At 37.3% G+C, this 21,680-nt stretch overlaps 1 protein-coding gene across 1 annotated transcript in view; it reads right to left on the bottom strand.

Moving 5' to 3' along the window:
* Window positions 1-5,589: 5,589 nt before the first annotated feature.
* The window catches only part of LPCAT1 (lysophosphatidylcholine acyltransferase 1), a 54,666-nt gene continuing 38,575 nt past the window's right edge, over window positions 5,590-21,680 (bottom strand). Inside the window, exons 11-14 of the mRNA XM_072330677.1 lie at window positions 16,584-16,737; window positions 15,396-15,494; window positions 13,880-14,018; window positions 5,590-9,651 (exon numbers count right to left, since the gene is read on the bottom strand). Coding sequence (XP_072186778.1) covers window positions 9,467-9,651; window positions 13,880-14,018; window positions 15,396-15,494; window positions 16,584-16,737 — 577 coding nt within the window. The 3' untranslated portion in view covers window positions 5,590-9,466. The remainder of the gene's footprint in view (window positions 9,652-13,879; window positions 14,019-15,395; window positions 15,495-16,583; window positions 16,738-21,680) is intronic.

Below are 21,680 nucleotides of genomic sequence, written 5' to 3'. Positions count from 1 at the left end.
TAAAATACCTTTTTTTCTTAGCTCTGCATTTGTTGTCACCCACAGAAGTTGACTTTCATGCAAACCACTGCGTTACTAAGCTGGCTCAAGAGAGTCCTTACACAAAACCTACATACGCACCATAAATTGAAATTAGTGACTAACTTTAAGAACTACTGTCAACAAGCCTCCACCTGAAATCTTCACATTACGAAGAATGTGTCACTGCTGTTAAACTTCAACACTGCTTTACTCATTCTTAAAAACATTCACGTTAATCCGCCTTTGATCCGCTGGACCTCACTATAACTTTATCCTTCTTCTAGGCACTTCTCACATGAGTAATAAATGAAGCGTCACATCACGTCTTGACTGTTTCCTGGGCAATTCAAATTAGCTACTTTGGTCTAACTGAGGTATGTTTGTTCTCCAAGCCTATAGACCTACAGAGCCCCTTTTTTTCCGTCTTTCAGTGTTCTTATTTAAGGACATATGATAGAATCGGATTCAACATACCTGTCATCCATGGGGTAGGGTGGGGTTAGAGGGGAAAACAGCCAACCAGCGACACACAAAAACCACCCGCGAAACCAACTCTACATCCAGCTCTACAAAATGACCAACCAACCCACCCACAACATCAAAAAACCTTAAGCCTTTGTGTCTCATACTCCCAGGTGTCAGGTAAACACCAGTCTCCTGTATACCCACATGGCCACATCAAACACGGCATACATCAGTAATGTGCATCTAAACATGTATGAACCTGGTTTTATTCACACTTATGACTGTGTCCTTTACCTTATTATAAACCATGCTGTATATCACAAACGTGCATAGGAAAAAAAAATAATCCAAAGGAAACAGAACATTTTCTCCTTCATTTTTAATTTGGCTTCACAATGAAAATTCAATTTACAAGCCACTAATAAGGAAAACATCCAGTCGGGCAGAACGAGCCATGATTGTACACTGCACATCAACACTTGGAGTGTATCATTTGGTTCCCTTCCAGTAAATCACACGACTTACAGCATAGGTGAAGCTTCTACGTCATTGCTGTTTCGCTCAGTTAGTTCATCACACACCATAGTCCGTTTCAACCTACCAGACAACTAGCAAGAAAAAAAGAATGCTCAAGTTGAGGTATTTTCCTTTAAGAATTTACTGATAGCGGTATTTCAGAGGTAATGTTAAACCAGATAGTTTTAAACATTGAAAAATGTACAAAACCAAGTTCATTTTTTTTTTTAGAAAATATCATCCCTAGTCTTCCATGCATATTAATAAAAAATATAAAAATCATATTTGTTGCACTGAAGCTATACTTCACATCCTGCAAAAAGCGTTTGCATTTCTGGACCCCACAAACTGCAACAATCTTTAAGTACACGGCTTGCTTTTGCTTCTCAGCTACAAAGTATAGTCAGTTCAGTGCAAAGACAGTCTATATACACACACCTTCGGAGCCATAGGAGGGAAATATACAGCACAAAAATGCAATCGGGTTATTATTGTTATTGAGTAGCACTTTGTATTGTTACAGATTTACACTGCGTATCCAAGGGCTATAAGAAAAAGCTTGCAGCCAATATGCACATTGAAACAGAGCAAGTCTGCTTGAGCATCCTTGAAGTCAGCAGAAGTTGTACCACTGATGGAACAAGCACCTTCTTCCGTGCAAGTCAGTCCCTTCAAAACCAAACTTCCTGCCCTATCAGCACAAGTTTTCAACTAAAAGCATCCTCTTCATGGCAGTGTTTAACTTGAATTCAGTAACGGGAAGAGAAAATGTGATCATTTTTAAAGTAAATTATTATTTTTTTTTAAACCTTTGCATTTAAATTCTCAAGTGCGTTCAGAAACGTAGCAATACTTTGAAAATCGTATAAGCAACATCCTCAGTGCAAGTCTAGCAATAATTCAAGAGATCAAGAACTTCACTTCTTACTGCATTACTTCTCAGCTTGCTGCTACTGAATTTTATTCTTTAAAATATATAAATATATATTAATAATAATAAAAAATAAAGGATGAACTTGCACCTGTGATCAAATTAGAAACATTTTGTATGCCTGGATAGATGCTGGGAATTACAAAGAGGCTTAGGAAGTGGTCCCATTGAACAGATGCCAGATATTTTCAACACAATGCCGGGACATTGAAGTTATATAGCACAGAATAAAAAAAGTCAGCAGATGCTTAGTGTTGGTCCTCCTCCAGGATACAAAATCTATCGCTTCTAAAGAGGTTTACTTCAGACTCCTATTTCTAACATTAGTGGTTTACACAGAGCTCTTAATACCCGTAGCGCAATTACAGAAAACAATATAAACAAATCACTAACACAAACCATATAGACAAGCAGCTGCAATTGATTTGCTTTTTGTCTGAGTATATACAATTGCTAAGGAGAGATGTTTATTTCAAGGGATCTTAACCCACCTTCTTAAAAATACAATTTCACTTGTAGACGTTTACTTTAAAACTGCTTTTGTAGCCTGGACAGTACAATAGTGGCTAAACTAAATTTCCTTTCAGAAATGTAAGAAATATTTAGCTTAAACTTTACTATAAAAGAAAACATAGGACAAAAAAATCTATACTTAGGGCATACAAGATTTTACAAGTTTATTTCTTTAGCATTGAAACTACAAAATTGTCTTCATGCTGGGTAGCAAATAAAAGACATGTATTTGGGTTTTCCCCATACACATTCATAGAAATAAACTATCGGATGAATTTCATCTCCAGTACCATGGTAGGATGAAAAGTGTCTGAGTTTCAGCTTTCTTCAGTATCCATGAGGAGAACTGGTTTACTGACACATACTGACACGTACTGCATTCTAAACTTGGAATTAAGCAGGCACACGCTAAGAGCGACAAAGTCAGAAGTCAATCCAAATGAATATGTCACTGTATTGTATTTCTGAATCTAATTTCTAAGTTCATAGAAACACTTAAGCATCTCCAACACAAACTTATGACTTGCTGTCACCTGGATGCACCTGCAGTGGTTTAAGTGTGAGAAAAGAAAAGGCAGACACAAGCTAAAGCAGTACAGGGGGTCTTCATTTTGGGTAGTGTTATAAGAATACAACTTCAGTGTTCACCTGTTCCTTCCTGGCCAGTAAAACCAGTCTGTGAATGACTTTGAAGATTAAGAGCAGTGAGGTCTCCCTCAGACTGCAGCCAACCTTCAAAGAACAAGACAGCACAATTGACAGCTAGAGATACAGGAACATAAATTCACCAGCCCAAGAGATAGAAAATATCCTTCTTTACTGTGGGAAAGGCCAACTGTACAGTGAGAGCTTTCCTGCTATGCCAGCCTTAATGACTTTACTGCTTTCTGGTTTGGGAGCAGAAGTTCAGCCTGATTTTCCTAGATTGTATTCTTTGGCTCTGGAACGGCACTCTCAAGGAACACCTACTCATAATGTCAGAAGAGAATATTACAGAAGTCATTGCGACTTCTCTTGCTTCTTTTTTAGCCAGAATGAAAAAAAAGGAAGCTTAACGTTGCATCCAGAGAATACTGTACAACATCCTTCTCAAGATCTCCAAGCTAACCTCAAGTGAGCTGGGCTGTTCATACAGCCCCGTGCAAATATCTGTTCAGAATCAAGAAACATAACAAAGAGAAAACAAAACAAAAAAAGCACTCATCCTCTCCAAATTAATAGAACCAACACCCTCCCTGCCCCCAAATTAATTGAAAGGAATAACTTTCACGCCATCTGTGCTGAAGTGATTCTACCATCTTATCTCTGCTGTTTGAGACCTCTTCACCAGTTACAGAGATTAGTTTGCACAGGAAAACTACACTGTGCCACTCTGCAAAAGAACACAGAATGTGCAGTGTCCCTACCATTCTATAAATAGCAAATTATTTTGCCTAAAGAGCCTGCAAGGCAATCTCGACAGTCAACTATTGCAAAAGGTCTCACTGTCTTTCAAAGAAATGGTGAACCCACCATTTAAAAAGCCTTTTAAACCTGCTTTCTCCCATATCACCCACTTTAATTTAGTCCCATTACTTATGATGAAGCACATCAAAACATCTGGGGGAAAAATAAGCTATCTTCTACAAAAGAACACACTCCTCCACTCATAAACATCATAATTAATATCTTGAAATAAACCTGAGTGGTTTCCTAGAGAAAGGAGCTGCCTTGACTTGACCAATATGAGATGAAATACTTACAGATGCAAATTCAGGCATGTTCTCTTTGCTGCCTTATTCTCTGCAGTTATACCTGAGCATTAAGTCATATAAGCCCATTTGGATCAGAGCGTTAATGACTAACTTGCATACCCAGTTCACTGCCTTAGATATAAGCACAGAATAACAGATCTTGTTGCTTTGAGGAGGTTCTGCAGGATTTTACCTTTAAGGATGCCTTTCAAGGTTCCCATCACAGAGTACTTTTTTTCTGATCTTCATAAGAAAAAAGAGGGAGAATCACTTAAATATTGCTGGCTGCGCTGCTGGTGACTTGGACATTACCTAGAACAGGCAGCAGTACCTTCAGGACATCATGCTTTGACTGAAGAATGGCTGACTTAATTGCTAGCTGTTTGAACACATTCTGGAAAGCAAAATTACCCGAATGACTGTTTTAGTCTTCTGCTCATCTATGAGCCAGATCTTGAGGTTTCACTTGACAGACTGAACAAAGGTGAGGATTATTAATTCTTATGATCGTTTTCAAACTGTTGGACCTACTCTTCATATTTTTATTTTACAACAGAGAACCAGCCATGTTACGTGAAGTTCAGATATCTGAAAAGTAAAAAATCATCTGCAGGGCTTTTTTCACAGAGAACTTCTGCGTTTCACTGAGCCTAGGAGCCAAAGTTAAGTTTCTCTAATGCTAACATAGCCACCATATTTGTAACATCTGGGCTTAATTAGATCAAGCAGAATGCAGTAGTTGAATGTAAAGGAAAATCAGTCTGACTTGATCAGAGGTTTTTTGTTTGTTTTTAAATCCAAAATACATTTCCTTGCTAGTTCAAGACCCAAATATATGCAAAACTCCACTTACACAGTTTCTAAGATCATAAGATGTACAGCAGATGCTACTCAGGTCTGCAGTTTTTATTCTTTAAGTCCTTTCTGCTCAGTGAGCAGAACTGTTAACATGAAAAGCTGTACTTACCACATGATAAAATTATACAGGAAATTCTGTTTACTTGATAAAGCACAGCCTGATAAAGGAATGCAGAAATTCAATAAAGATACCTTCAGAAAAAAAAATGTATTGAATTATGTAAGCGTTAAAGTGCAACAATCCCTTTTCCAGAAAAGCTTTACTACATATTATGAATAAAAACATTTTCCAAGCATCTCGATGCTTTAAACTAGCTAACAGGTCTTTGCAGGTTGCTTTTAAATATAAATAAACAGCTATGTGCAAAACAACTATTTACTTCCTGTGGCTTTCCCTCTAAAGAGATTGCATCACTTCCTTAATGCACACATCTCCTTTTCAAGTAAGCTTCATGACCTTCAAATCAGGATTAGCTAACACACAGGGGTCTGGTTACTTTTTAAGAGGATTCCAGCTACGTTGCAGTTTTTGCTTTGTTTTTTTTCCTTTTTAAATTATAATTGAAACAACAAATGAAGCAACAAAAACCAAAACACTTTTTAGATATCTTGGATTCCATTGTTTTTCTGTGTTAAGTACACTTAAAGCAGGTAGTATACTTGCTCAACCACATCAGAATAACAAAGCCTTGATCGAGCACCTCTTATACAGTACATAGAAATTCAGTTTGATGCAAAAGCTCTGCTAGCGAGGGATGGCAATATTTCACAAAAGCAGCAAAACGCACATCAGACAAGTGCCATGTCTTCACACACCTCTGCATTATTTTTTGTGAAGGATCTCTAATCAAATTGTTGTAAAAGATGCTGCTGTTTAATGTTTGTAAAAATCTGTAACACTTCAGTTGAAAGCGCTTACTTGTTATCGTCTGGTGAACGGGAAAGGAAGCTTTCACTTTTACCCTTGAAGTTCAACACGAGCTACTGAGAGTGTCACAACCCACCCGCTCCACGGTTGGGTACCTTTTGTGTGGAACTACTAAAACATGTAATTGGTGAGTTTGATGGACAAATTGTAGTGAACTGTGTTGCAGTAATACAATGCGCAGCAGGTCTCAACCCGCAAAGTCTGAGTTTATCCCCTACGCTAATGTGGATTTTCTGTCACTACAAGGCAGTCTAATATCATAATCTTGAATAATCTAGATGCTGAAATCCCCTGAATGCTCAGTTTTTAATGATATTATCTAAAGTTTAACAGACTGACCAGGACTTCATGTCTCATTCATCTTATTTCTCTACTTAGATCAATCTCACAAAAGCAGGAACAAATGCAATTCATTATAGAAGCTGGCTGCTCGCTCACCAAGCAAGATGCTGCTCACCAGCTTTTTTCAACAGCAGCTCTGCATAGAGCTCAATGATGCATGCAGCTGTCAATGCGTCTTCACCATACAGTGTTGTATTGAAGGGCCATCTATCACAGGCTGCAGCACCCTTTAAACTCAAACACTGTAACAGCTCAGCTGTGCTCATATGCACTTATTACGTTCACCACAACTGGGAGATGTCTCTCTCATCAGAGAGGAGAGACAAAATTAACTCTTTGCCTTTTTAGAACCCCATATACCATACATAGAAAGTAGACGTGCTCATATTTAGATAGCTTCAGCCAGCTTGCTCTGGTTTTTTTCCACAGATATAGAACTATTTTATTATTTTTCCTGGAACTTCTCTAAGGTTGTCCATGGGATACTGAGCTTCTCTTCTTTTCAGAAAAGCATGTCAGGGAATCCTGTCTCATCCCCTGCACTTTGAAATTCTCCAGTTCCCAAGCTCACATATCAAAGCAGAAGATAACTGTCTTAGAGACAGGCAGCTTGAGCCAAGCAACGTTGAAAGTCTTGCAGAGGGGATGTGATACGCTCAGTCTCTACAGCTCATCTACCTCACCTTAAATACTGACCAAAATACGAAATAGATAATCACACAAAATAGTCCTCAGGAGATCTATCCCTACAACCATGGGGTTATAATCAACAACAAAAAAATCAACAGTGTCTTTGCTTTCTGTTCTGTTTTCAAAACCTCTAGTGAAGGAAGGCTCCTCATCCCACCCAGAAGACCCACTCCACATCTTAACTAGAAGTACTGTAACGTTTATCCTGTCTTTGACATGAATACCCCCCCCCATTTCTACCATGGAGACAGAGTAAAGATTATTCTCATCTTCCTTTTTGCAGCTTTTTCCACATTTGAAGATTGGCTTCAGTCTCCCTCCCTCCCTGGATTAAATAAAGATATTGAAAGATTCATTGAAAATTTTCTTTCCTTAAGTCTCCATCCAGCCACTCCGCATCTTCCTCAAGTGCCCTAAAACAGACAGATGTAGGGTCTTACCAGTTCTTGGTAACACAAAGACCACCACCCTTCTCACAGGCTGCAAGTGTTTGTGCATCTCACTAAGACAAACATTTTTCTGCAGCAATCAGTTAAACTGTATTCAGTTGGTAATGCTCAATACCTGTCTCAAGGACTTTTATACAGTTATCCCCAGCTCCCTCTGTGTACCTCACAAGTCCCATTTAAGTGTAGTTCCTTGTATCTTAATTTCAAGTTGTGCCTACAACTTCTCATGATCAGTTTCAGTTTAAATCTTCCCTGCCAACCTGTGGCACCCCTGCCAGCCTGGCATGCATTATCTAGGTAAATAAATAAAAAAATTAATTACTATCTCAAAATGAAGATATACCTCTGCATACCCCCCAGAAAAGCATCATTTCTTACAGTTTGTTTTCCTATGAGTATTCTATTAATGCCAGTTTCAGTTTGGAGACTTCCCATAGACAGTTAAGGATTTCTAAGGACACATTCCAACACCCTAAAATGGGCTTTAAAAAAAAAAAAAAAAAAAAAAAAAAAAAAAAAAAAAAAACACTCCTATTTAAAAATAATAATAATAAAAGCATTTGGTATGAACAGACATCCTTCTGCTGAAATTCCACCCTTCAAATCTAGTTTTGCATTAACATGTGGTAATCAAGTCTCAGTGACAGTTTTCCAGTTATGAAATCCTCATATTTTAGTGCAGCCTGCAGAATTAGTCACATAAATGATCTGAAAATAGATGTAGTTTTTATTTGGAAGGAGAGCTGCCATCACAGATCTTTTATGACACAGTTCTCTTTCCTACTCTTTGAGGCCTTTGGCTCATTTCCTCATCAGTGGAGCTATGTGGTTTTACACTAATTTTAATTTCTCTGAGTCCTCCATTGACAGTTAAGGCATCTGGATTTACAAAAGGAAATATAAGAAACATTAGTACTAAATATTGTTTGTTTTTTTCCTTCCACCAATTCTAAACTTCTAATTCTACATTTTAGGCTTCGTATGTATTACACAAAGTATATCTAATGTTGCTATAGAGATTTAACTGGCATCTCTTGTTCCACACCTTGTTACTAGCTTCTGGAGTAGCTGCAACCTTTCCAAATTTGTGTTCATATAATTAAGTTTTTCTAGTATCTTTCATGATAAGCCATCTGGATGTACAGACTTGCCACAAAAGAAACACTGATTCCTGATAAATATGATTGTGTAAACATCTGCCATATAAATATTGTGTGGATATAAGTTGATTATAAGAGAAAAGCACAGTTTTGTCAGCTCTTTGCATGTAGCATGTCAGTTTGGGGGAAAAAAAAATCATGTTTAATTGCATCTGGAAGAAGATTACAGTAGAAAAGTGCTGGGGCAGAGGACAAGGAGCCTTTCCTTTTCATTCTACCATGGAATAGACTGAAAGAGAAGCAATTTAGTCATCCAACAATAAGAAAAAAACAAAACAAAACAAAACGAAACACAGAAGTAATCCTCATTGAGTTTTTCCATGACTGTTTCAGAACTGTTCACTGGAACTAAAAGATAAAGGGCCAAAAAGTGCTTGCCTTGCTCAATGGCATAATCTCACTGAAAACTAGACTGACTTTGCAAATATGAACAGCAAAATTTGGCCCCAAATAAACATCCCCATAACTAGGGAAAACACTAATCACCAAAGTGCACTTTACACCATAGTAACTACAGTTTCTTTATACATGCACAATTTGTGCGACACTTTGTACATGAAACTAGCCAGTGGAATATAAATAAGAGTGCTGCTTCCTTTTAAATATGAACATTAATAATGAAGCACATTCACATTTTTTGCCTCTCAAAGTCCTTTTGGAAAAAAAAATAAAAATAAAAATACCTCCCCCAGTAACCTGGAACATATTGTTGAATATAGCGCATATGAATCAAAGAACGGTATTAAGGTAGAAGAACTTCCACACACAAAATTGGTATTTGCTATATAATTGGAGTGACTTATGAAAATTCCAAGAAAAGATAATCCTCTCACCAGGAGAGGAAGATAACAGTTGTAGTGTTAGTTCCATTTCTTCTGCAGGGGCTTGTTTTTAACTTCAGCATTTTCTGGGCTGAAGTCAGTACAGATACCATTTGGAGCAGAAAGAGAGGAAGTTTCCAATCCACTCTCAGCTACCATCTGATCAGGATAGAGATAGTCTTCTGCAAAGTGTGGCTGCAATTCAGCAAATCTGTAGAAGTCATCTAGAAAAAAAATATTACACAGAATCAGTTCTCTGAAACAGAAGGACACTGAGTTTGAGTACTTATAGGATAAAATCACATGATGACTTGGAGAAAATAGCAGATGACCGTGGAGAAAATCCACGGCTTGTTTGAGCAGTCTACCACATCCCCAGAACTAAGATGCCACAAAGGGTTATCTTAAAAACATTTCAAAGCTGAACTTAGTTTGTATGGTGAAGGGAAAAACAGGCTCATATCTGCATTAAAATGTATGAGGACATGCCCTGACATAGCATCTCACTATTCAGTGGGGAAAGGGAGGAAGCCCTCCAGCTGAGGAACAAAGAACAGCATGAGCAGTCATTTCTTGAAAGCTGGAAAGTCTCTTGCAAGCATGCCCTTTAAAATACTTTGTCTATTTAATTCTCTTCAACCTAAATGCAGCTATAATTGCTGCCTCCCACATCCAAGATCTTAGCATTCCAAAGCTTTTAATATTTTAGAGAATGATATCGTGAGAAGATGATTTATCCAGTTCTCAATTAAAACATCTCGAATTCCATAATTTCAGGTTTTGTATGTTTGTAAAACAATAGAAAGAGCAAGATTCACTCCCTCTGGAAGTTGAGCTGATTCCTTACTGCCAAGAATTTATTGTATTAGAAGTCCTGCATTGAAGCCTTGTCAGTCTGTTTTTAAGATTGTTTGTTCAGACATCAATTAAACAAAGGATACCATAGAGGAGCCAAGTTGCAAAAAGCTATTTTATAATGTAAACTGACACTGGAGGAAGCCGGATGTGAACACTGTCACTAAGTCACCCTGTCACCTACAGCATGTGGCAGACAGCCCACTCAAACTCACTGTTATTACTGGAAGAGCTCGTGACCTCACAACACCGTGAGCTGCTTCCAGTGCAGAGCAGATGACAATTGAAATAACCTTTAGGAGGAGCGAAGCCCAGTTTCCCCTGGTGCTACAGGACTGCTGTGAAAGAAAGAATTTGTCAGAGCTTTCTCTCTCTCCACCACCCTTCTGTCTGAGACAGCATGTTTTTTCAGTATAGCAAAGGACAAGTGAATGTTGCTTGGTCCATAGGGGCACCGAAGTTGTTGCTCAATACTGTTGCAAAGGGATGTGCAAGGAGAATTCAATAAACATAACTTCACCTTTCTTCAAGTAGAAGACAACTTGTATGGATATAAAATACTTTGGATTTTGTGAATTCAGCAAAAGCTGATGATATTCAGAACATCAAAGCCAACACTAAATCCGTGTTGGAAAACCTCTATGTACCACACAGGCTGATGTAGCACATTAATGATATCAAAGTCATGGGGGGCTGGGGGTGGGATCTTAAGTGTCTAAAAATGCTTACAGCAGAGATTTTTCTTTTGACAGTAATTTCAATGCAACTTTTCTTTTTCCAATGCTAAAAACCTGACACAACTGATCTTTTCCAAGAAGGAAATCTAGAACAATTTTTGTATTTAAAATACATAACAGTAGCAGTACCAGAAACACTTGAGAGCAAACCAATTTGTCAGATTCAAAGCATTTAAGCACTTTTGTCTGCAGGAGGCTCAGGGGAGACCTTATCACTCTCTACAACAGCCTGAAAGGAAGTTGTGGTGAGGTGAGGGTCAGTCTCTTCTCCCTCACAACTAGCAATAGGACTAGAGAGAAAGGCCTCAAGTTGTATCAGGGAAGATTCAGGTTGGACATTAGGAAAAATTTCTTCTCCAAAAGAGTGGTCAGGTGCTGGAACAGGCTGCCCAGGGAGGTGGTTGAGTCACCATTCCTGGAGGTGTTCAAGAAACATTTAGACATTGTACAGAGAAATGTGGTTTAGCGGAGAAAAACTGAAGATAGGTGGGTTGCTGGACTTGATGATCTTGGAGATGTCTTCTGATCTTGGTCATTCTATGATTTGCTGAGTCCAACTATACATACACACATGTATATAGGTATTTTGGAACATGTTCCAAACACGTGTGCATCATGAAACGACAATAGAAAAATAGACTTCTGGAAGGAAAAGGTCATCCAGACAGTTAGTCCAGCTAAAGTAAGACAAAAATGAAAACTTAACCAACGGTACTAAACATAACACTTTTTGCAGGGAAAGATTAGCATATTTACTGTATTTATCATTCTAGGTAAGTCTTTGTAAAAGCTACTGCACCTTTTCAGAAAATTGATGCAGAAAAACCCTGAAAAAAATAAAATAAAATACTTTCCACAACAACTATAAGGAAAGAGATGAAGAGGGACAAAAATGAAGCCTGAGTGGAGTAAACAATCTATATTCTCACGTTAAGTTCACAGTGCATGACAGGAACTTCAAATGAAAGGTTTTTCTCCTGCCTTTATGATACCACCCCACTACTTCACATTCCTGATGCAAGTTGCACATTCACAAAACTCCTCTATTTCCACACTCCTTTCACCAACACCTTGCACTCCTGCAGAGGATGCAAGCATTTTCTTTCTTGTAAATTGTCTGGACAATGCCTTCAGAAGGAGTATTGTTTACAAGTTCTCTCCCTCTCCTTCTTCACTATTCATGTGCAACAGATCACATGTAAAGATGAGCATTCTTATGCAAGGCAAGACATCAAATATTTATGGAAAAGAACTTACAAGACAAAAATACGATACCAAATGTTTACTTTCATCTTCCAATTCTTTACCACAAATGGACACTTATTTTTACTGATAAGCTTCCAGATAAGTTAGAAACTCACTGCAGTGTTTCTCAGGATTTTTCTCAGAAAAAGACCCAAGCAAAATGTTGAGTGATATACACGCCATCGTACCCTGTGTAGCCTCACAATGGATTACTCTTGAATGCAAGAAAATAATAATAGCTGTGACTCTCACTAAATGCTCCAATGGTCACTGTCGTGGCTCAGATTTTCTGGTGATGTAAACATACTGTGATCTGTCAGGGGCACTGCAGATTTAAGAGCAACTGAGTACTGTCAAAGAATGACATCAAATAAGAATTCCTTGATAACTCACACTAACTGTTTTAAGTACACTTGTTTCAAATTTAGCTTTTCCTCAAATAATTAGATGTACCAAAATTAGAGTTCTGCTGAGATAAAATGCTTAGATTCTCTGCTGTTATTTTTGGTGATAGTGGTGGGAAAAAAAGTTGAGTCACCATTTGAATGAGCTGGGAGACAACAGGGAGTGACAGGAAGCAAAAGGGCAATAGCATAGGATGTATGTGAAAATGCTGGAGAGATGATGGATAAGAATTACCGAGAGAAAAGGAGTAGTACAATGGGAATCATGGAGGCAAGAGATAAGAGAGAAAAGGGGAGATAAAGCAATAATAGTAATCTCAGTGAGTCTAAATAAATAGTGCTGTAGTTGAAGTGTTGCATACATCTTGTATGTCAAACATGGGAAATACTAGTGTAGAAACTGATTGACTAATATTGATGTTAATTAACATTTTTACAAATCAAAAGCACATGAATTATCTTGATGGAAAACCATTACAACAGGGCCATATCAAAAAGCACTTCTATTTGAGATATGTGCTACAACCTGCTATCGACAACTTATACTTGAATGATGCAATGAAATTTAGAACTTTACTGTGTAAGAGATGAAGAAACTGAAGTAATATACAAGTACTTTGGAGACTCAGCATAATCGATTCACCTAAATCTCTCAATTGGAGAAGAAAAAAAATGCAACTTTCTCGCCTCCATATCACCTGAATTACAGATTATATATTCAGCAGCCTGTTCAATACCCCCTCACTTCCTCCACATGCATGACTTTCTTTCAAACAGGCTGAAAAATGATTGGAGCAGAAAATATTTTGTTCCCCATATACTGGGAGGACAGAAATAACAAAGAACATTTAAAAGACAACGCAACAGGACAGAGCTAAGTTCTTAAACCTACATATTCACATGCATTGAAGTCACAGAGATGCTAACAGAGCTAGTAAAAGCATTACATGACAATGTAGAAGGAAAAAAAACCCTTTGAAAATGTAAACATAAAACTTAGAGGTGGAAAAAAAAAAGTGAAACTCAATTTTCTTTATTTTTTTATTATTATTTTTTTAATCTAAGTTTACTCTGACTGGAGTGCTTTTAGGATTATAAAACTGAGACCACTAAAATGACCAATTCAAATTAAAACGTTGCAGGTTTGTATATCAACACAAATTCGAGCAATTTTAATGTTGTGACAGTTCAGATCCACTTCACACGCTTACCATATGTAATCTTCCCTTTTTCTTCTTCATCTACAGCTCTAAAAAGATGTGTAACGTCAATCTGTGACACACCCATGGCAGTCTTCAGGATATGAGCTAAATCTTCTTCTGTTATAGTACCATTTTCTGACTGGTATAGCTGTAAAACAAGAAAGAAGATAAGTCATTCCAAAGCTGAGTACTGCCTCCTATGAACTCTGTAGTTCACCCATGAACATTTACAAAGTAAAGTTTATTATATCCAGGAAAAATATATGTTTACATGCCTGAACACTGGAATTTCAGTGATAGTTTAGAGATAAAGACAGTTTAACACTAACATGTTTTGCAGATACGCAACTATGAATAAGCATCAGTTCATTGAATTAAGATTCCAGTCTCCAAGAAAGCCTGTGGAATCAGAAGATATTCATAGATGGCCTAAGAATAAACTATTTCTCACTTACACAGAAATAAAACTATAGAATACCCTGATTAATGTTAATAATATTGTTGCAACTTCATCCTTAGTCATATTTGTTCAACACTGGCAAAAGGGTGATAGATAGATGCTAAGCATTCATAGGAGCCTCATTTCTTTAGCAAAACACAGAGTAGTATAGAGAAATTTGCTGAAAAACCTGAGAATAGCTACACTCAGAAAATAAGGCTGCTGTGTAAGTTTTGAAGTCCATGCATTCACCAGTGATGACAGGATCAAGTGTTAACATTTTCCTGTTTTGGTAGAACTGAAAATACAAGTCCCCATAAGTTCAAGGTAATCTAAAATGCAGCAAAGCTTCAAATAGTAATATTAAAGAAATAAGTTAAAAAGAAATTCTAATGTCAGACAAACCCACTGGGAGGGCAAACATTAAGCACTGCTTCTTTTGATTTCACAAAAAGCTTGCATTAACCATCAGTGTTGATGCTAAAACAAACCACTGAGGCTAGAACAAGATCAGGAGGACTTCTGGGAAGTCTAAAATCTAGGTAAATACTTCAGGACATGAAGAACTGAAGGACTGAGAAAGAAACACTGCAAAGATTAAGAGGAAAAAATGAATCTTCACAAGAAGCTAAATGGGGGGGGGTGGGAGCTCTCTCTGTTAACACGTAAAACAGCAAGTTTTGACTTTTTTTCTTAGTTTGGCGAAGAAGATTTGATTGAAACATCTTACATAACTCATAGAAACATCAACATAACTCATTAGCCATCAGTTTAGGGTAATTTATACAAAAGTCTTTGGATGCAGACTCAGTATATAGAAAGACTTTATTAGCTCAACATAACAATGCCATCATTTTAAAGTTGCAGCAGTTTTACACATTTTGTTTTTGGTTTTTTTTTTACAGCAGCTCACTCCCTCGGAATATATTCTCCTTATCTTCCTTTCAGTTAATGCTAATTACATTTCAAATAAAGTATTTAAAAGGCATTTGGAAAAACAATCCTGTTAAAAATTTAATGGAAGTAATAATCATTTCTAAAAACAAAATTTAAGTAAACTACATATAAGAAGAAAATGCCACTTACCTGAAATGCCAGTTGGATCGTTTCCAGAGTTTTGGATGGTTTACAGACAACTGACAGAGCAATGACAAATTCTCGAATGTCAATAATGCCATCTTCATTCTGTGAAAGAAATTCTCTAAATATGACAACTTGTCTTAGAACTTCCAAAAGTAACAGAATATTCAGCAAGATACATTGTTATACTTAAATCATTGCAAAAACTGGGGTTGTATGAGCTTCAAAGGTGCTTTTCAGAGTTTCACATGGAAGTTCTGTTCAAATATTCGTGAAAGACATGGCCACTGTTGTTAGGCTTTACTTGCATATCTGACAATTTTACATTTACTTATTTGGGTTGATACTAAAATTAGAGAATCGGAAGTCCAACTAGTCTGATTTAAGTCCTGAATCCATTATATCTGCTCTTTGGTCTTGGATAGCACTGTGGACACATCCATCCATCTCCTGGTACATCTCATTTTTCTCAATCCCCACTGATTGCCAGAAGAATAAAAACTGGCTCATTTGCCAAGTTTCTTGGTCCTTCAAGCCTTCACAAGTATCTTGGAAAAGAGTGTTTTTTTTTTGCTTGTTGTATCCATTGCATCCATTTGTAACAAGCAGTAGTAATACAAAAATCAGTTTTGTTCAACTGATACTCCTTTCACTTTCTACTTGAATGACAGCTTCACTTATTTGATGGTGGGTGTTACTACCTTGTGGAAAGGGAATCGCAGTAGGCAAACACTGCAGTGAAATGTCTATAGCTTATAGCTCTCTACAACCACCTGAAAGGAGGTTGTGGTGAGGTGAGGGTTGGCCTCTTATCCCACATCTCTAGTGATAGGGCTAGAGGGAATAGCTTCAAATTGAACCGGGGAAGGTTCAGGTTGATATCAGGAAAAGTTTCTCCTCTGAAAGTGTGGTCAGATGCTGGAATGGTCTTCCCAGGGAGGTGGTTGAGTCATCATCCCTGAAGATGTTCAAGAAATGTTTAGATGTTGTATTAATGGACATGGTTTAGTGGGGGAATATTGGTGGTAAATGTACAGCTGGACTAGATGATCTTAATGGTCTTTTCCAACTTTGGTGATTCTATGTGCCTAGCAATGCCCGGAATTAGACTTCAGTGAATTCAACAAGAAAATTATGCCAGAACAGAGTTTATTATAAGTAACACAATTTTTAAATATACTTGTCATTTCTTACCTCATCAAAAAGGGCAAACATACTTTCTAATGTGTGAGAAACTGGAAATTCCAAATATGCTGAAAATTCTTTAAGATCAGCCTTCTCTTTTTTCATTTTCATAGCACGTGTAGCATATTTATCAAGATCATCCTCAAGTGTTTCTGGTTTCAGCCTAGAAAACACATTATTTTTGTACATGTTAAAAATAAACTTCAGAATACAGATGTCAGTATACTGAATGAAGCAATGATAATGGAATAAAGCACTACAAAATCCAGAATCAGGACTACCAAGCAGCTTTATTCTGTAGTAACATATTCCTAACATCTTGAAGCTGCCATTAGTTCTTGAACTACATTAGAAATTACTGGAATGTTTTAGCAATTGTGATTATAAACCTGTGTTCTCTTTCTTGATTATAAGCCATATGTGCAGTCCAATATGCACAAGAAAAACAAGAGTCTAGAACTAGCCAGTATCAAATACCAAGCAAAGAGAAGTTGGTAGGATTTAGGTCACCTGAGCACGGCCACATTGACAGTAACATAAACCAATTACGATTCCAAATTTACTAATGTCACTGAACAGGAAAGTCTTGGTGCATCTTGTCTAAAAGGAATCTGGGATTACATAACGGCGATTATACTGTTAATCCTGTTTGTCAGTCCTCATTCAGTCTGCAGTTCGACACCATTATGAGGCTACCTATCAAACAAGGCTATAGCTGTTAATACTGCTACAGAAGTTACCTCATTCCTTCTGATTGCAAAACCAGATTTTGACCAATGACAGAACAGGTTTCTATTAAGGCAGATATCTACTGCATAGATTTGTTGGTTTGTTTTCTGTTGCTGTTTTGTTTTGTTTTTTGTTTGTTTGTTTTGCTAAATCAAACCTCTTGGTTTTGCTCTGTCAAAAATAAATTTTACTATGAAAATAATAAATATTAGAGGCATTGCATATATATGAGGAAAATAAATTCCCAGCCTAATTAAACATCAACAAAATCATCATCAGCAAATTTACTATGAACTGGCTTAGGGTAACATGGGCACTCAAAGTTCTCAATCTGAAGACAAAAAAGCTGATAACAATGCTCTTCCGCAGTTAACTGTTTTTCTGCTTGCTCCTGCAGGCAAGTGGAAGCAATTATTTATTCAAGATCACAATTGTCTCCATACTGCAGCTGGACCTTCTCAGCATCCTTCTCTCAGTGTTGAGACTTGGATAAAATATTTAACTAATACCAACATACCTAAACTTTGGAAAATAGCTAATGGCACTCTGAGTAGGAACAGTATCTGATATTTGAGCTCCAGACCTCGAAGGCCTACTGAAATGACTGAAAAACTCTTCCCAAAGCCTATACTTTTAAACAAAAACAGAACTACTATATTATGCTATCTGCCATTACCTAGCATAACTTGCAAAAACTGTTCTAAGAACTCTAAGCACTGTATTTCTGAATTATAAGACTTAACTATGTACCAATTATTTCAAAGCCCACAGCCTCTACAAAACATTCACATGTTGCCTCCACAAAACATTCACATTTTGCCTCCACACTTGAAGGAAAGCACCTCTCATATGTTTTGCTCCTAAGCTGTATAAAAAGAACAAACATTCATTTTCTATGATCTAGTGAAAAAGGAGTGGGAACAAATATCAAAGGAATCCATGAAGGGCTAGAGATACATACAGATCTCAGCTTCTAACATGCAGCATTACATGTAAAAGCAGTCCATAGATAATATATCCTCACTGTAGTAGCTGAAATGGATTTTAACTGCAGAACAAGGCCAGCTGGCATCTGAATACTCCCTTGAGATAATCCATCTCTGACACAGAATACGCAATCTGACATCTGCCTCTAAACCAGAGAGATTTGATTTGGAATGAAGTCACTCAAAAATCACCTTCTGGAAATGAGTAACCACTTGTTTGGTGACTAGTATTAGAGACTTGATGGGATCTCCTGTACACCAAACGGTCAACCTTTCAGTAGCCTGAAAAGCTAAAGTTAGAAGAGTAACTGGAGTATGTGAATGACCATGACAAATTATGCTGAATTCTTTTAAAGCCAAGTACTCCAAATCCCACAACAGTCTGTAGTTGCAAACTTAAATTGTTTTGGAAGTATCAATTCCTTTAAAATTTTTACTTTTTATTGAAATATAGAATATCTTGAGTTAGAAGGGACTCACACTGAATCAAACTCCTGGTTCTACACTGGACCACCCAAATATAAAACCATATGTCTAAGACCACTGTCTACATGTTTCTTGAACTCCTGCAGCTTGGGGTTGTGATCACTGCCCTGGAGAGCCTGTTCCAGTGTCCAACCACCCTCTCAGTAAAGAACCTTTCACCCCAGTGAAAGCTGTAAAACCTGGAAGGCCAGCAGTGAATGTCTCTGCTAATGAAACCATGTGTCTGCAGGATCTAGGCTTCACAGGACATAACATTATTTGCAGCTGTGGTATTTTGCTTCATACTGTAAGCCAACCTCTAAAGATTGAAAGGACTGCTTCAGGATGAACAGCTCTGAACATTTAAGCCTCCAGAGCAGAGCTGACAAGGAAAACCATATCCCTGAAGGTAGGATACTTTCAGCACAATTGCCTCTGTTCTTACTGAGTGAAACGTCTTATCTCTTTAAAGTCAGTTTTAGTTGCATTTAATCTTCTGAAAACAAACTCTTCCCTTGCATGCTGGCAACCTGCCAAAAAGCTTTTAAGTCTCTTGTTAGAGCTGGAAGCCTCATAAGAATAGTTGGATGTTATAGCTAACTACTGGAAGCTTCAAATTCAGAGAAATATGCCCTAAGCCAAATAAGCAGCACATTCAGTCTTCTGTCTGCTGATGAACTTCCGTGCAAATTCTTGAGAAATCTTTTACTGTAACAACAACAGCTGATAAACTGACCTGAATTGATCTCATGAGGCAGCATCTATCATAGTTGGTATTCACTACATTAAGCATAATCTTTGATCACCTCCTGTAACAGTTCTGTTTTTACCATGAATGCAAATGAAGAACATCCTCCAGAGATTTTTTTTTTCCTATTAGATATGATCTCTGTAGCCATCCTCAGGCATGACAGTGTTAACTGTAAGGTGTCATTCTTAGAGTTACAAAACACTGCCTACAGTCTGCACCACAGTTTCATGTGTGCATGGACAGCAGAAGTTTGCATCATGGGCTGTTGAACGAGAGTAGATGGGCACCAGATCTAAGAGATAATTATACTCTCTCCTTGCTCTTACAAGGTTACATGAGCATTATCTATTTAGGATCCTTGTGGCTGTCTGGACAGTATAATATTGAGGGTCAAAATGGAACTACTGTTTAATTCATTTCATTCTTACTGAAATACTGTGTTTTTGAAGACACAGAAGAACTGATTCAGGTTCGAGAATAAGGTTGACTATCACAGAACTAACTTGGACCTGGAAGTATGTAAGGAGGTAAACTTCAGGTTTGCTAATGTTGTAGAACATTCTTCTGGGATAGGCAACTGTTTTATGCAACAGACATCTCTAGTGCTCATTACAAGAATCTGAGACAGCAACAGTGATCAGGTCTGAAAAGCAGAGGATATTGTCAAGGAACCAAAAAAGAATTAAGAAAATAAATAACTATCCATTGTTAAAGATAAAACTTCCTAGACTAAGATAGAATAATCCTACCAAGAAAGCTCTGAAAACCAAAGGGAATTTTTTGCAATCTGACATGAAAAAGATTTGGTACATACTATTCCTTTTAAAATAAATGACAATTAGCCATTCTGTCTTCAGTGAAAACCACCAAGAACCTGTGCATATATGTACTAAATATATAGACCAAGTCAAGAATCTGCCCAAAGGGCCTTTTGCCATACATATAACAACAGCATAAGATACACATTCACCATATTATGATTCCATATTTTGTTTTTGCTGTATTTGATATATTTCTTTTTGATGTATGAAGGACAAGTCAACTGTCAAACTGGAAAGAAAATGTGTCATGCTGTACAAGTATTAGAGCTGCTTAGCAAGCAAAAAAAAAAAAAAAAAAAAGAAAGTAGATGAAAATCTTAGCTTCTAATGAACAACTGTAAAGAACTGAACACTGTGTGTGCCCTGGTGGCACACATGGTAGAAGTGCTGCTTGCAACACCGGAGGCCTGGGTTCAAATCCCCCCTTTGGCGCAAGTGGTACAAGTGCCGCTCTGCTACACAGAAGGCTCGAATCCCAGGAGTTGGACTCGATGATCTCTAAGGTCCTTTCCAACTCGCACGATACTGTGATACTGTGTGATACTGTGACTGCAAGTGGATAAGGAATATCAGGGAGTAGAAAGCAAGGACTAAATCAGAAAGATGCAAGACACCTCCAATCTTGCAACACATTCATAGCTAGGATTGTAAGTGAAAGACTAGTGAAACCAAACACAAAATCCAGCAACCAAAAAGCAATCATGAATAATATAATAGAGTAACGAATGTTAACAAATTCAATAGCAGATGACGTAAAAGAGAGAAGAGATATTAGAAGAAATCAAAGCAATAAACAAAGTTTTAAAAAAAATTGTGGCTCCACAATAGTGTCATAAAGCACCTACCCAGATTAAGGATAATTTATCTCTGTATATTTTTTTGAAGATGCAAACAGCCTGAACCACTAGAATGAGTTGAACAAAATGTCAGATGACACTAAGACCTGACTTTGTAAGCCTAACAGCAAACAGAACAGTGACAACAAGAAATGTCTACCTTGTTCTGCAATATATACTACATCTGGCCGCTTTGAAGAGGATAGATCTTTCTAATATTTTAAGAAAATAAGATAATTGCAGCAGAAAAAAAATTACAAATTTATCTGACCCAAAATGGAAAATTCATTAAGGAGCTACTGATGGCCAACGAATCAAGGTTCAGTAAGAAATCAGAACAACTAAAGCTAGAATGCCCTTCTCGTTCATGGGCAAAGTGAGTGTAGAAATCACAATAAGTAGAAATTTGAGACAGTATTCAGAACTTAAGGATCTCCTTGATGGTTACTGTACCAAAGCAGCTCAAAACAAATTATCCAGTTAGAATAAAAAAATGGAGGTAAGAGTTCTTTAGTAAG

Source organism: Excalfactoria chinensis, chromosome 2 (assembly GCF_039878825.1).
Source record: "Excalfactoria chinensis isolate bCotChi1 chromosome 2, bCotChi1.hap2, whole genome shotgun sequence".
NCBI classification, from domain to species: Eukaryota; Metazoa; Chordata; class Aves; order Galliformes; family Phasianidae; genus Excalfactoria; species Excalfactoria chinensis.
The sequence above is the reverse complement of the archived record's forward strand: the minus strand, read 5'-3'. Positions and strand labels throughout refer to the sequence as shown.